Genomic DNA, 12,214 nt, shown 5'->3' on the forward strand with positions numbered 1-12,214 from the left:
AACTGTACAGAGTGGAGTTACAATGCTATTCTGCACAGCTGCTGCTATTAAAATCAGGCAATTGCTTTGCTAATGTATCAGTACTTCCATTAAACCCTCTCAGAATGATTACTCGTCATAGACGCAGAAGAGATTGCTCAATAGTCTAATGACATGGGGGGAGAGAAAGGATGGGGTGGCAAGATAGAAAAAAAGATCCACAGAACCTAACCCAGCCACAGAACATAACATGTCATTCGATAACTTATTTGTTAATTCAGAGCAACAGCACAAGCCTGATATTTAAACTTCATTAAAAATATATTTACCATCATCAGCACTGAGGACAACTTCTTTGTTCTTCGAATCCAATGTACTTGGCACTGTGAAACAAATACAATACTGCTTGCATATCATTACGGAGTCAAACAGGTAGTTTAAGCAAAATAAATAAATATATAAATCACAACAGCCAGGTTAGCATCATATTCTTTAGTTACTTTCGGTCATAAAATAATTGTCCCATCAAAACTTAGAAACCTTTCCATCTTCACAATGTTCACCAATAATTATTCATGTGCATTAAAATGGAAATGTCTTTTTGACGTAAGCAATTTCTAGGTACAACTTAAACTAACAATTTTAGAGTAAACATTTCACAACATGTTAATTTAAAATGACTAAATTTGTTTTAAAAGTCAGCTCAAGGAAAACAAAGAGGTAGGTCAGCCAAAATCTGATGAGTAACTTGTAAAATTTTGCTAAGGTACAGAGTTGGGATACCCAGTTATAAACTGCATGACAATTTTGCTTGAAGTGACAATTTTAACTAGTTTATTAGAGAAACTTTTTTGTAACTAATGTTAAAGAAAGTTTTGTTTAACAATTAAGTCTTGTAAGTATGATTAACAGATGTAAATAATTCATATACAAAGCTTACTTGAGTCAATGGAATTGAGATCTTCCAGACTTTTGTAAGTGTCCTTAGTTTGTGGATTTCTTCTCCTAACCACATGAGTTATTTCGTCGTCACCTGTTACAAAGGAAAATGTTTAAAATATTGACAGGTTGAAAGAACTGTGTTTAAAAATTTACTTTATCATTATTGTTTAAGAAAGTATCAATTTATTTTTGCATCCATGGAGGAATTTGTAATAAAACATGTCATCAATCTGGACCCCAGGGCCCTGGTAGATCAATTACAATGCTATTGACTCTGAAGCAGCAACTGCTTTGGCAACTCCTAGAACACTATTCTCAAAAACAAATAAGACCTATATGCCTGCTACCTAAAGAGATCAAATCACACTGAAGCCAATCCAGTTTACAATTGGAATCTATGATCTTTAGCAGTTTTGTGTTTTAGCAAATATAGACATTGTGTTCATGGCTCTGGGATCCAGATAGCATTCTTAGATTTCTCTTGAATAAATGAAATCCTTAGTGAAAGATCCCCATGAGACCTCATTATATTCTCTTAAGAGAACAGAATACAGATCAGGTCAGAATTTTGTGTTTCGACATGCACATATAGTAACTTTCCATATTTGCTTTGCAAGTAAATTTGGAAGGTGAGGAAGTATCACCTTGGGGGAAAAGGTACTAATACTTCTCCACGTGTACCAAAATGCAAGAGTTCTTGAATCTGACATCTAGAGCCATGATTGCAAGTGTAGCAAAGCTAGAATCTGTATATCCCTTGTGCAAGTACAATATAAACAGGGGGTAGACAGATGAGAGTGTGACTCGTGACAGGAAGCATTTAGCGAAATTTCCCAAGTTACATAAACAATCTAAAATGGTTATTGGGTGTCATATGGTGGGGGAGGGGTGGAGGAAATCATTGTTAATTGCAGAAAACCAGCACAGTGTAATTTAACTTCCAGACCTAATTGGTGGATGCTTTTCCATATTATGATAACTTCCCTTAGGTAAAATACTATATTATCTTACTAACTCACACAATTTGTTGATGTAGAAAATTAGAGGATCACCTGTTTTTAATAAATTCATAAGAATAAATAACCCTTCTCCCTCTCTAAGCCCTAATAGTATGGCAGATTTTTAACAAACCAAACCAAAATGAAATCAAAAGAACATTCAAGTCAAGTCAGGGAAATGAGAATAGAGAAGCATGAATCTTGGGAAGGGTACAAGGCTGCCTCAAAGGCACTGACCATACCTTGGAGCTCAATATAGCCCATCGTGAAAAAGTGGAAAAAATATGAAGCCACAGTCACACTACTTAGGTAAGGCAGCTTCTTTAAACTTAATCAACAGAGAAGAATTGCTCTTTCGAGGCACTGTATGAACATGGTACTTGCACTATTTAATGGTCCAATGGTAAAGTCTTGTGAATGTTTTAAATTTATAGCATTAAGAAAGCAGATAAATAGAGCTCATCTTTATAACCTCACTCAAGGCAAGATCTCCCATCAGTAATAAAGTGTCATTCCACTCTCACAAAGGCTTGAAAATACAATTTTTCATCAAGGAGGAATTGTACTTTATCTAAATCACCCATGATATCATCCAACTTGCAACAATTGTGGAAAGTTTATTCTTAAGAATCATGGCAAATCTTTATTCTCCCATCATGCTACCATAAAGAAAAATAGGTGACTTTATTTTGGTAAATTAATAGGCAATTAAACAAGAAACATGATTTATCCCATTCTGAAATTAACCCAAGATGGAACTGAAGTATTTCTTTTCCAAGTCATTTAAACATAGCACCCTTAGCAAATCCAAAATCTACAAAAATCAAGAGATGATTGGTGGAAATTTAAGATCAGCTACATCCAAGATAAGCAAATAGAAAATGTTAACAGAGCAGTTAAGAAAGAGAGAGAATAACCCATCATGCCAATAAAAATAAATGCTGTTGCTCACTGAGTGAACCTCTGGTTTGCACATTCAACTGGTTATTTTCCACTGAATGACTTGAAAACATATTGTTAGCTTCCTGCTCAACATCATGAGGATTTTTGGATCTGAGGATGTCAATGGGTAATTCATCTGAATCGCCATCACTTTTCTTGAAGGTGCTTGATCTAGTAATTCCAGATGGAAGATTCAACCTAGGCCCAAATTCATCTTGTGATTCAAAACCTTCCTTATTTTCATCCAAGTTTATTTCTGAGCCTTCATTATACATAGGGCCTTCATCACTCTTAATAGGCGATATTTGCTCTTGGAAAGATACATCAGTGTTTGGATTTGATTGGATTGCGCTATATGGCAAGTCAAAATTATTAAGTTTCTCCTGAGAGATGACATTTTTCTCTGCGACCCTGGAACCTCCTGCAAACAAAGTAAGATTTTCTTCATTATTACTCACAGCATCAGAAGTTTGTCTCATTGGTAATTTTTGATCCTGGTAAGATAGACCAAATGATTTTTGAGTGATCTGGATTCTGTTGTCCCCTCCTTTTCCAGGAATAGTTTCCTCATCATTATTCTTGATTAGATTAGAAATGTCTTGTCCATCAACTGATTTGTCATCCCTGAGCATGAAGGAGTGATCCTTCGTTGGGATAATTCCTTCAACTTCATTCAGTTCTATATCAGTTAATACTTCACTTTCATCCTTTTTCAGAAGTGGTTTTTGCAATCCAATATTTGGTTTTGGTTGATAAATGTTACTTTCTTCCCCTACCTCAGAGAAATGATCCTGAGGTATACTAGAAGTAGGGGAAAGCCCATCTTCAATTGGGGAGGTGGGTGTTTTTTTAAGTTTGCCTTGAACTTCTTTGGGTACTGTGGGAAGTACCTTGGGGAGATATTTGGTGTTTAGTTGTTTCTTTACTCCTTCAGTTTGATTTTGTTGAAGTTTTAGCATTATTTCTTTAACAGTTGGCCCACTATTGCTCTGAGGATTTGTGCATTCTTTTTCTGTAGGTTCATGAGGAATTTCAAAGTTAGAAGGTTCAGTAATTTTCTGATTATGTTCAGAGTTCAGTGTTCTCAGAGGCTGTGGCTCTAGTGGAAAACCTGCCTCAGTTCTTCTTGCCATTTGTGCATTCTGATGTTTGTTATTCGGTGTTTTAGTCAATGTTGACTGACCACCGTCACTATTATAACTATTAACTCCCTTGTCCCAAAATTCTTTTAAGTCTGTGAAATGTGTGTTACTTAAAGAACTATCTGATGTGTCATATATTCTTTTCTTGATTGAAATTATAGTGAAAGGTTTGCCTCCTTTAGGAGTTGTATTTGTATTATTTGCCTCCAAATGGAGGTTCATCTTAGTTTTATTTTCTTCTTCACTTGACTTTTGCTCCACCTCTGGTACATCAACATTTCTACTCCACTGTGAAGTATTGCTGTATTGCTTGTCCTGTTTGCTGGATGGCTTCGACGTTTCAATTTTGCTAAAAGCCATGTTTTCTGCTGGAACTTCCCCAATCACAGGTTTATTTTCAACTTGCCTTTGTCTTTGTAATACTTTTCCCTCACCTATGGCAGCTCTTTGTTCTTTTTTATTTCCACTTAAATTCTGTTGGTTCAATTCAACATTAATTTGTTCTTTCTTTGTTTTGTTCTGATCCAACTTGTCAACTTCATTGCTGAGAAATGTAGAGGGTTTAGCTTCAATGGGATTATTTCTTTTGTTTTCTAATGGTGCTAGTCCGTGATCAATTGAACACAAATCAGTCACATTCTCTTTCATGAATGACCTTCCAAACACTGCACTTGCAAAAGCATTTTTCTGGTAAGAAGTCTTGTCTTTTGGTAAAGATAATTCAACAGTGGAAGGTATAACCTTTTCATCTTTGTTTCCAATTGTTGCCAGAGTTTTAGTTTCTTCTGTGGTAAAGTTTGTTTTCTCCAAACTTGATTTGGACTGTTGTGGACTATTTTCAATAGTTGCACCAGGTAAAATGTCAATATCCTGTGACGGTGATTCAGTGTTTTCAGATTCTTTACCTGTAATTTCTTTTGTGACAACTCTCCTTTCCTCTGTGAAGGGTTTTAAAGTCAATGGTTCTTGTTCTGATTCTTCATTTTGCTTGTCGTTTAAGAACTGCTGTTTATCACTGGAATGGTGGTTCAAAATTGGAGGTACTGGATAAGAAATGTCAGGAACAACTTTTGTTCCAGTTTGACTTTTCTCCTCCAAAAGCACCGATTCCTGGATTGCAGATTTATCAAAAATGTTCCTTTTTATGGGAGTCTGAACTTTTTGTAACTGAATATCATTTTCTTCTTTCTTCTCAGTTTCAAGATTTACATTTAGCAACAATTGGGGTTCTTCTGTAAACAAAGTTGATTCATTATGTGTAAACTCTGCACCTGGCTCAGGAAGTACAGTCTTTAAAGGTTTAAGTTCGTTTACTACCATTGTTTCAGATGGACTTTTCTCTTCCTCAAGTGTTACAGATGGTGGTTCTTCACTCCTGGTAAACCAATCCAACACCTTTGATATAGATTCATCAGTTGCCTTTGTACGTTCACTGGTATATTTTTCAGGCACATGAGACTTTGAATAATGAGCTTTAAGTCGTTGTTCTGTTGGTGCAGTCTTGGTGGGAGGCTCTGCAAAATTAACCCTCTTACCTTCGATTATTTCTGGAAGCTGCTGATCAGACACCCAGGAGGACGCAAAATCGGTGTGAGGAATCTGCTCATCTACAATGAGACAAATAGAAGAATAAATACTGTTTCATTTGCGTAGATTTCAACTGCTAGAATACTGAAACATAGAAGCAAAAGGTTGTTATTGCCTGATGAACATTCAAAACATGCATAACAACTATTAAGTGACTTACTGTCTTTAAGATGCAAATACAGCACTGTGCAAAAGTCTTAGGCACATGTAAAAAAAAATTATGTAAAGCAAAGATGCTTTCAAAAATAATGAAATGGGAAGTTTTAAATATCAAAAACCTGACTATGAAGAGCAGAAATCAGTTAAAAAAAACTAAATCAAATTAATATTTGGGGTGCCCACCCTTTGCCTTTAAAACTGCATCAATTTTCTTAGGTAGAATTTGTGCATCTTTATAACAAAATCTGATGGTAGTTTGCCCTGAACACCGTGGAGAACTTGCCGCAACTCTTCTGCAGACATGGCTATCTTGCTTGCTTCTGTCTCCCAGTAATTCCAGAAAAGCCTCAATGATGTTGAGATGGGGACTCTGTGGAGGCCACATCATCTGTTGCAGAATTCTTTGTTCTTTTCACTGAAGGTAGTTCTTTATGACCTTGGCCATGTGTTTGGGGTCATTAATTTGCAGCAGAACGAAATTGAGGCCAATCAGACACCTCCCTGATGGCATTGCGTGATGGATGAGAATTTGCTTGTACTTCCTAGCATTGAGGATTCCATTAATTCTGACTAGATCACCAACTCCTTTTGCAGAAGTGCAGCCCCAGACCTACAGGGAACCTCTGCCATGCTTCATTGTTGGCTGCAGATACTCATTCATGTAGCACTCGCCAGCTCTTCTGTGGACAAAGTGCCTTCTGTTGGAGACAAAAACTTGAATTTTTAACTCACTGGCTCAGAGCACTTGCTGCCATTGTTCAGCACCCCAGTCCTTATGTTTTTATTCATAAGTAAGTCTCTTGGCTTTGATTCCACTTTAGAGGAATTACTTTTCGTCAGCAACTCTTCCATGAAGATCACTTCTAACAAGACTTCTCCAGACTGCAGAGGGATGTGCTTGGGTTTCAGTGAGCTCAGAGCTGATAGCAGTGCTGCACCTCTTGCAATTTAGAAGGAACATCAGTTTGTGCATCTCTTGTCCAGTTTCCATGGCCAACCACCGTGCTTCTGGTTTTCAATCCATTTCTTAGTGCTTCTCCCGAAGAGCTTGGTCAGCACATCTTGAAACTCACATCTGTTGCAAAATTTCGAGTTGGGAGAGACCTTGCTAATCCAGAATGGCCAACTTGTGTCTTATTGCTATGTTCACTCTTGCCATGGTGTAAAGATTGATGATTTGAAGGCTAAACCATCACATCTGCCACACCCTCACCCTTTAATTTGATTCCTTCTACATCTGTTTCTGTTTTAGATAATCATTTTAGTTTATTCAGGTCATTATGTCATTGATCATCAGGACCTGGTTGTTATCAATGTTTAGTCATACACTGGGCTATATACCTACAAAGTAATCAAGTTTTTACTTGAAATTGATTTATTACTTAATATGTTACTTTCTTTAACAAAATACAAAAAATTCTCTAATATTTAATTTTTTTGGAAAATTAATATTTGGAAATGTAAAATTTCTTCTCTTCTACTGACATTATTGCAGAAGACAGAAAATAAGTATCCAAATCAAATGTTTTATTTAAAAAATCTAGGATGCCTAAGCCTTTTGCACAGTATTGTAGAAGCACAAACGATAAATATTTATCTGTTAATGTTGTCAACACCCTCTTCTTGGATGGTTCTAAACAAAATACGACATTAATTCACAATTAAAATATTACAAAAAAACTCATACTCTTTTTTTAAATAGACTATATATACATTCTAAGCAATGAATCTTTGATATCAGTTAATGATCAACAAAACATTTCAACTATACAACATCTTAAATGAAGGAAATCATTGCGTTGTTTCACAGTGACATTGTGAATTGAAAATGGCAATCTGGTAACTTATGATGATGGTAAAAGAGTTTAAATTCAGAGATGATCAAAGGGCCAGAGCTAGAATAGCATGGGTGTAGGCCAAATAAGGTAATAAAGAGGCATTTTAAAAAGAGGGTGAAAATTTTTAAAAGTTGAGGAGTTGCTCAAAAAGGAGCCAATATAGATCAGTAGACAGAAGACTTAGGGACCCAAAAGGTATAGGCACACATATTTTGGTAAACGTCGTATTACAATGGTGGAACAAGAGGTCAACTAAGTGTTGCAACAAGTCTGGGAATGCACAAGTGCTTGTGCTAGGTTTTCACAGTAAAATAAGCAAGGTTAAAAAAAAAAATCAGGCAAAGTGACAGCAAGATAGAAATATGCAGCTTTTTGGAACAAGAATGGACCCACTAAGATGGAAGACATTGTAGAAGGGCTGATGGGGGCTATTGAGATCAGCCATGTCAAAGCTTTTAATCTATTTGAAGAGAAAGAGAGGGTACAATTTACCCACCCCGCCACAAGATCTTTTACTCTTGTAAAGAGTACTGACAAAAGGCCATTGCAGAACAGGGACAGGGCAGAATATTGATCAGAGCAATTCAAACCAACTAGAACAGACGATGGAGGTTTAGACAAAATTCAAAAATGCCAGAAGCACTCAGTTAGTCAAGCAGCATCCCTAGAGGGAGGAATAGTCAATATTTCAGGTCAATGACACTTTATAAGAATTGGAAAAGGAGATTTTTTTAAAAAAAGTACATCATAGCTACGCAGATTTCATGACATATCTCAGTGTTAATAAATGGTTAAGGGTGGAGAGGACAGAAAGAATATCTGATAGGATGCAGGCCAGTTGCCAACTTATCAATTCCTTGAACTCTTGGAAGTCAGAGTCCTATTTATATAAAAAAAACAAAATATCCATCAACATTTGCGAAGAGATGATCTTTCAAAAAAAACTGGTTACCTGATACTATTGAATTCCATAGAGGTCCCTGGGTCTGTGATGTGCCCAGCCAAAAGATAAAGTTTTGTTCCTTAAGCTTGCATTATTCTGACCTCTCCACTTCTGGCAATATGAATGTTTCAACAATGTTCAACATAAAGTTGAAGAGTAGTGAATTATCTTCACTCTGGGTTTATTGCAGCCCTCATACATGATGGTTATCTGCACAACATCGGTGCACCTATCATAATCATACTCTTTATTCTATTCACTCCTCCCTCTTTTTGCAACTTTCCTCATTCTTTTAGATTTGAGGAAGGGCCATTCACTGAAACTTAGCAGTTTCTCTCTCCACAGACGCTGCCTGACATTTTGAATGCTTTTGACATTTACTAATTCTGTTTCAAATTAAAAGCTTCTACAATCTTATTCCACCGACTGCTAGATATTTGACTAGTTATGGCTAATATGCAATTTCTTATATAATTGTTACTTAAAGATATAATGGAACTTTTCAAATTTTATCAATGAAGACATCTGTGAATTTGATTCTGACAAAAGCAAAATGATTTCCTTATTTGAATTCTCTTTGTAACCTCTTATCGCATCATAAGCAACATTTTAGATAAAACAGATCATGAAATAGGCAAAAATTAGTTGGCAATATTATTATGCCGTACCAATACACTTATAAAGACAAATAACATTACCAACTATAATAACTTCCCAGTCTCTAAGTACATGATTTAAAGGACTTGTACTTAAACTTCAGCATAGATAGATGTTCAGTTCAATAAGAAACAGGAAAGTAAGTTACCCCAGATGTAATCAAAGAAGATTTCTTTGTCTTGCAAGGCATCAATTCATTGACATAATCATGTTGCCACATTTGCACATAATTGTACTAAAGATACTCTGGCAACATTTGTCAACCAGAAAATCTTTCCAAGCAAAGGGATCACAGTCATCACTAAAAGCTTGTTGCTCATGACTAATAGGACACTTTAAAACTGAAGTATGAAAGAGGGAACAGAATCATACAAACCCAGAAAACTGCATGAAAAGAATGCATAAAACTGTAACTCTCATTTAAGTCTGGAATTAATTTTTTTTGCCAGGTTGGTTAATTTGATTCATCAATTACTACAGTTCTGTTGCTTGTAATTTCAAGAAAAATATGAACAAGATGCATTTTTCATGCAAAACCTGGGATTCATCTAGACCTTAGCAAGACAAAGAGTTTGATTTTGTTTGAAGACACTTCTTCCCAAAATTCCACATTTATACTTCTAGATAAGAGTTACATACCCAGAAATTTATCCCAAGTGCTAAAAATGATACAATGAATCTCCAAGACAAATGCATGTTGATATTATTTTCCGGGATAAATTTTCAAGGTAGCATTTTTTTAAATATATATATTTAGACCCAACTGTTACCTCATTTGCCTCATGCTTTAGGCACACCATTTTCAAAAACAAATGTGGTGATCAATTTACAGATGTGATTGATTGCAGAACGAAGAAGTGAAATAATGATACAAAAGATAAAGCACACATGCAGGTTATCATTATAGAAAAGATGATTCAGAGAATATAATGGTGTTGTAAATAAATTGTAACTGTCCTTTTCTTTAATTTGAATTAACATTTTCCTAACGTTTCCAATAATTTCCCAGAATACATCAGTAAAGTTATAAGTTTTTGAATTTTGAGCAGATTTAATCAAATATCTAATCATACCAGTAGATTTAGGAATGATTGGCAATAGTTTCTGTAATAGGTTTCTTACCAATACTGTAATAAGAGGAATTTGATGGAGAATTCGATCTTCGACTAGATTTCTTTTCCATTGGCATCTCACCTGTGTCCAGTTCATGGATTTGGTTTGTTAGCTTACTAGAACTTGAATGTGGTAAGTAACTATCTGAATAATTCTGTGGATTTGAATCTGTTGCTTGGATGGATTGGAAGTCTGTGTTTGACATAGAATTAACCTCTTGATTCAGATGCATGAAGTCTGTTTGTAACTCAAGTGGTAGATGACGTAAATCAGAAAACCCACTATCTTCTGGTAGAGTTTCATTTTCCTCCATAATGTCCACACCAGCTGTATCCTCTTCATCCATTTCTTCCATGTAATCAGTGTCTAGGATACTATCTTCACCTATTTTGGAAAGTTCATTGGCATCATAATGTTCTTGTATCTGAGATATTCTTTTCTCATCTACATTTGTTGAGAATCGAACTTGTTTTAATTTTTCAAGGTTATTGCTTGCAAGAGATTCTTCATTTGCCATAGCTTCATTTAACTCTGTAACTCCTTCTGGAATGGTTTGAGAAGCAGGAACCTTGTTTCTTGAATCTTGGACACCAATCCGCAAGATTTCAGAATCATTGGAGCTTGAACTTGGGCTACGTTTCAATATGCTTTTGGGAGTTGAAGAATTGTTATATAAACCATTCCAATTTTTAGATCCTGATGCATCACTCAGGTTGTCACTGGGGACTTGCAACTTGGAAGAAATTGTTCTAGGCTTTGGCACAGGTCGTGTTTCTGAATTATTCTCTGCAGGGGAATGTTCATTTGTGGGAAAATATAATCTGGACACATTATCCTTTGGGTGAGATAAACTCTCTGGAAGAAAAACAAGGGTATACAAGGGCAAGGATAAAGGTAACTGCAATAAGGAGACTACAGTAATAGAAACTAACCAGGAAAGAATCATTTTATAAAATAGTTATAATAATTGGATATAAAGATTATAATTTAATCATTTACACAAAAAAATGCAGAACATTTATACAGCCCAAAATTGAAACAGATTTTAGAATGATGTAAAGAAACTAAATTATACAATTAAAGAGAATTATAGTTTCTACTTGATAACAAATATTAGTTTTATTAGAGTTTCTAATGCGTAATGGTCAAATGTGGGTGTTTGTGCAAAGCAAAATAGCACATTTCAATCAAATTAATTAGACAATTTGTAAAGTTATATTGAACGTAATTCATTTGTTCTTTTAAAATTCCATTTACTTGAACGGTTATGTTTATTCAGATACCTTAATTAAATTAACCACACATTTAAGAGAGAAAGCCTTGGCTAAAGACATTTTTCTTAGTCAACAAAATTAATAAAAATATAAAGGAGATTGCACAAATGAGCAAGGAATAGCATGTTTTTTTAAAAATCACTTTTCCATTACAGATTGCTCTCAATCATGTTCTTTGAAACCATGATTACAAAATTATTCTTTTTTGGGTGGCATGGTGGAGAGCTTGCCTGTGATTACCAGACCATCTGTGATGGAGACTGCTGTCAGCTTCAATGAAGAGGTCACACTAAAGGAAATATGTTCATATCTGTACCACCCTTGAACATTCTATTCCCCCAACCTTCATTTATTCATTTGCCTACTTCTCCTTAAATAAAACTCACGCCTTCATTTTTCAGTTATCCAAAGGCCCCAAACACCCAGATCTCTAGTACTGAGGCAAAAAAATACGACAACCAGTTATTCAACCTGACAGTGACAGTCACAGCCACTGCCACTACCTCCTATACCAACACGCTGTACACAGTAGTGGATGACCTTCAGGCAAGATATGTACATTAGGAGTCATCTGAGACTACAGTTTTGCAGCTCAGTCACAACAAGAGTAGCTGGAACACTCTGGAGAGCAAGTTCTAAC

At 35.5% G+C, this 12,214-nt stretch overlaps 1 protein-coding gene across 9 annotated transcripts in view; it reads right to left on the minus strand.

Annotated features, from left to right (window-relative positions):
• sytl2a (synaptotagmin-like 2a) overlaps positions 1-12,214 on the minus strand; it is a 123,749-nt gene that overhangs the window by 28,055 nt on the left and 83,480 nt on the right. For 5 of the 9 annotated variants that reach the window (XM_059964532.1, XM_059964534.1, XM_059964531.1 and 2 more), the window contains 4 exons: positions 10,310-11,155; positions 2,872-5,610; positions 920-1,012; positions 309-362 (listed from right to left, as the gene is read on the minus strand). In XM_059964532.1, coding sequence (XP_059820515.1) covers positions 309-362; positions 920-1,012; positions 2,872-5,610; positions 10,310-11,155 — 3,732 coding nt within the window. The remainder of the gene's footprint in view (positions 1-308; positions 363-919; positions 1,013-2,871; positions 5,611-10,309; positions 11,156-12,214) is intronic. The other 4 variants (XM_059964536.1, XM_059964537.1, XM_059964535.1 and 1 more) reach the window with 4 other exon arrangements.

Source organism: Hypanus sabinus, chromosome 3, assembly GCF_030144855.1.
Source record: "Hypanus sabinus isolate sHypSab1 chromosome 3, sHypSab1.hap1, whole genome shotgun sequence".
Classification (NCBI taxonomy): Eukaryota; Metazoa; Chordata; class Chondrichthyes; order Myliobatiformes; family Dasyatidae; genus Hypanus; species Hypanus sabinus.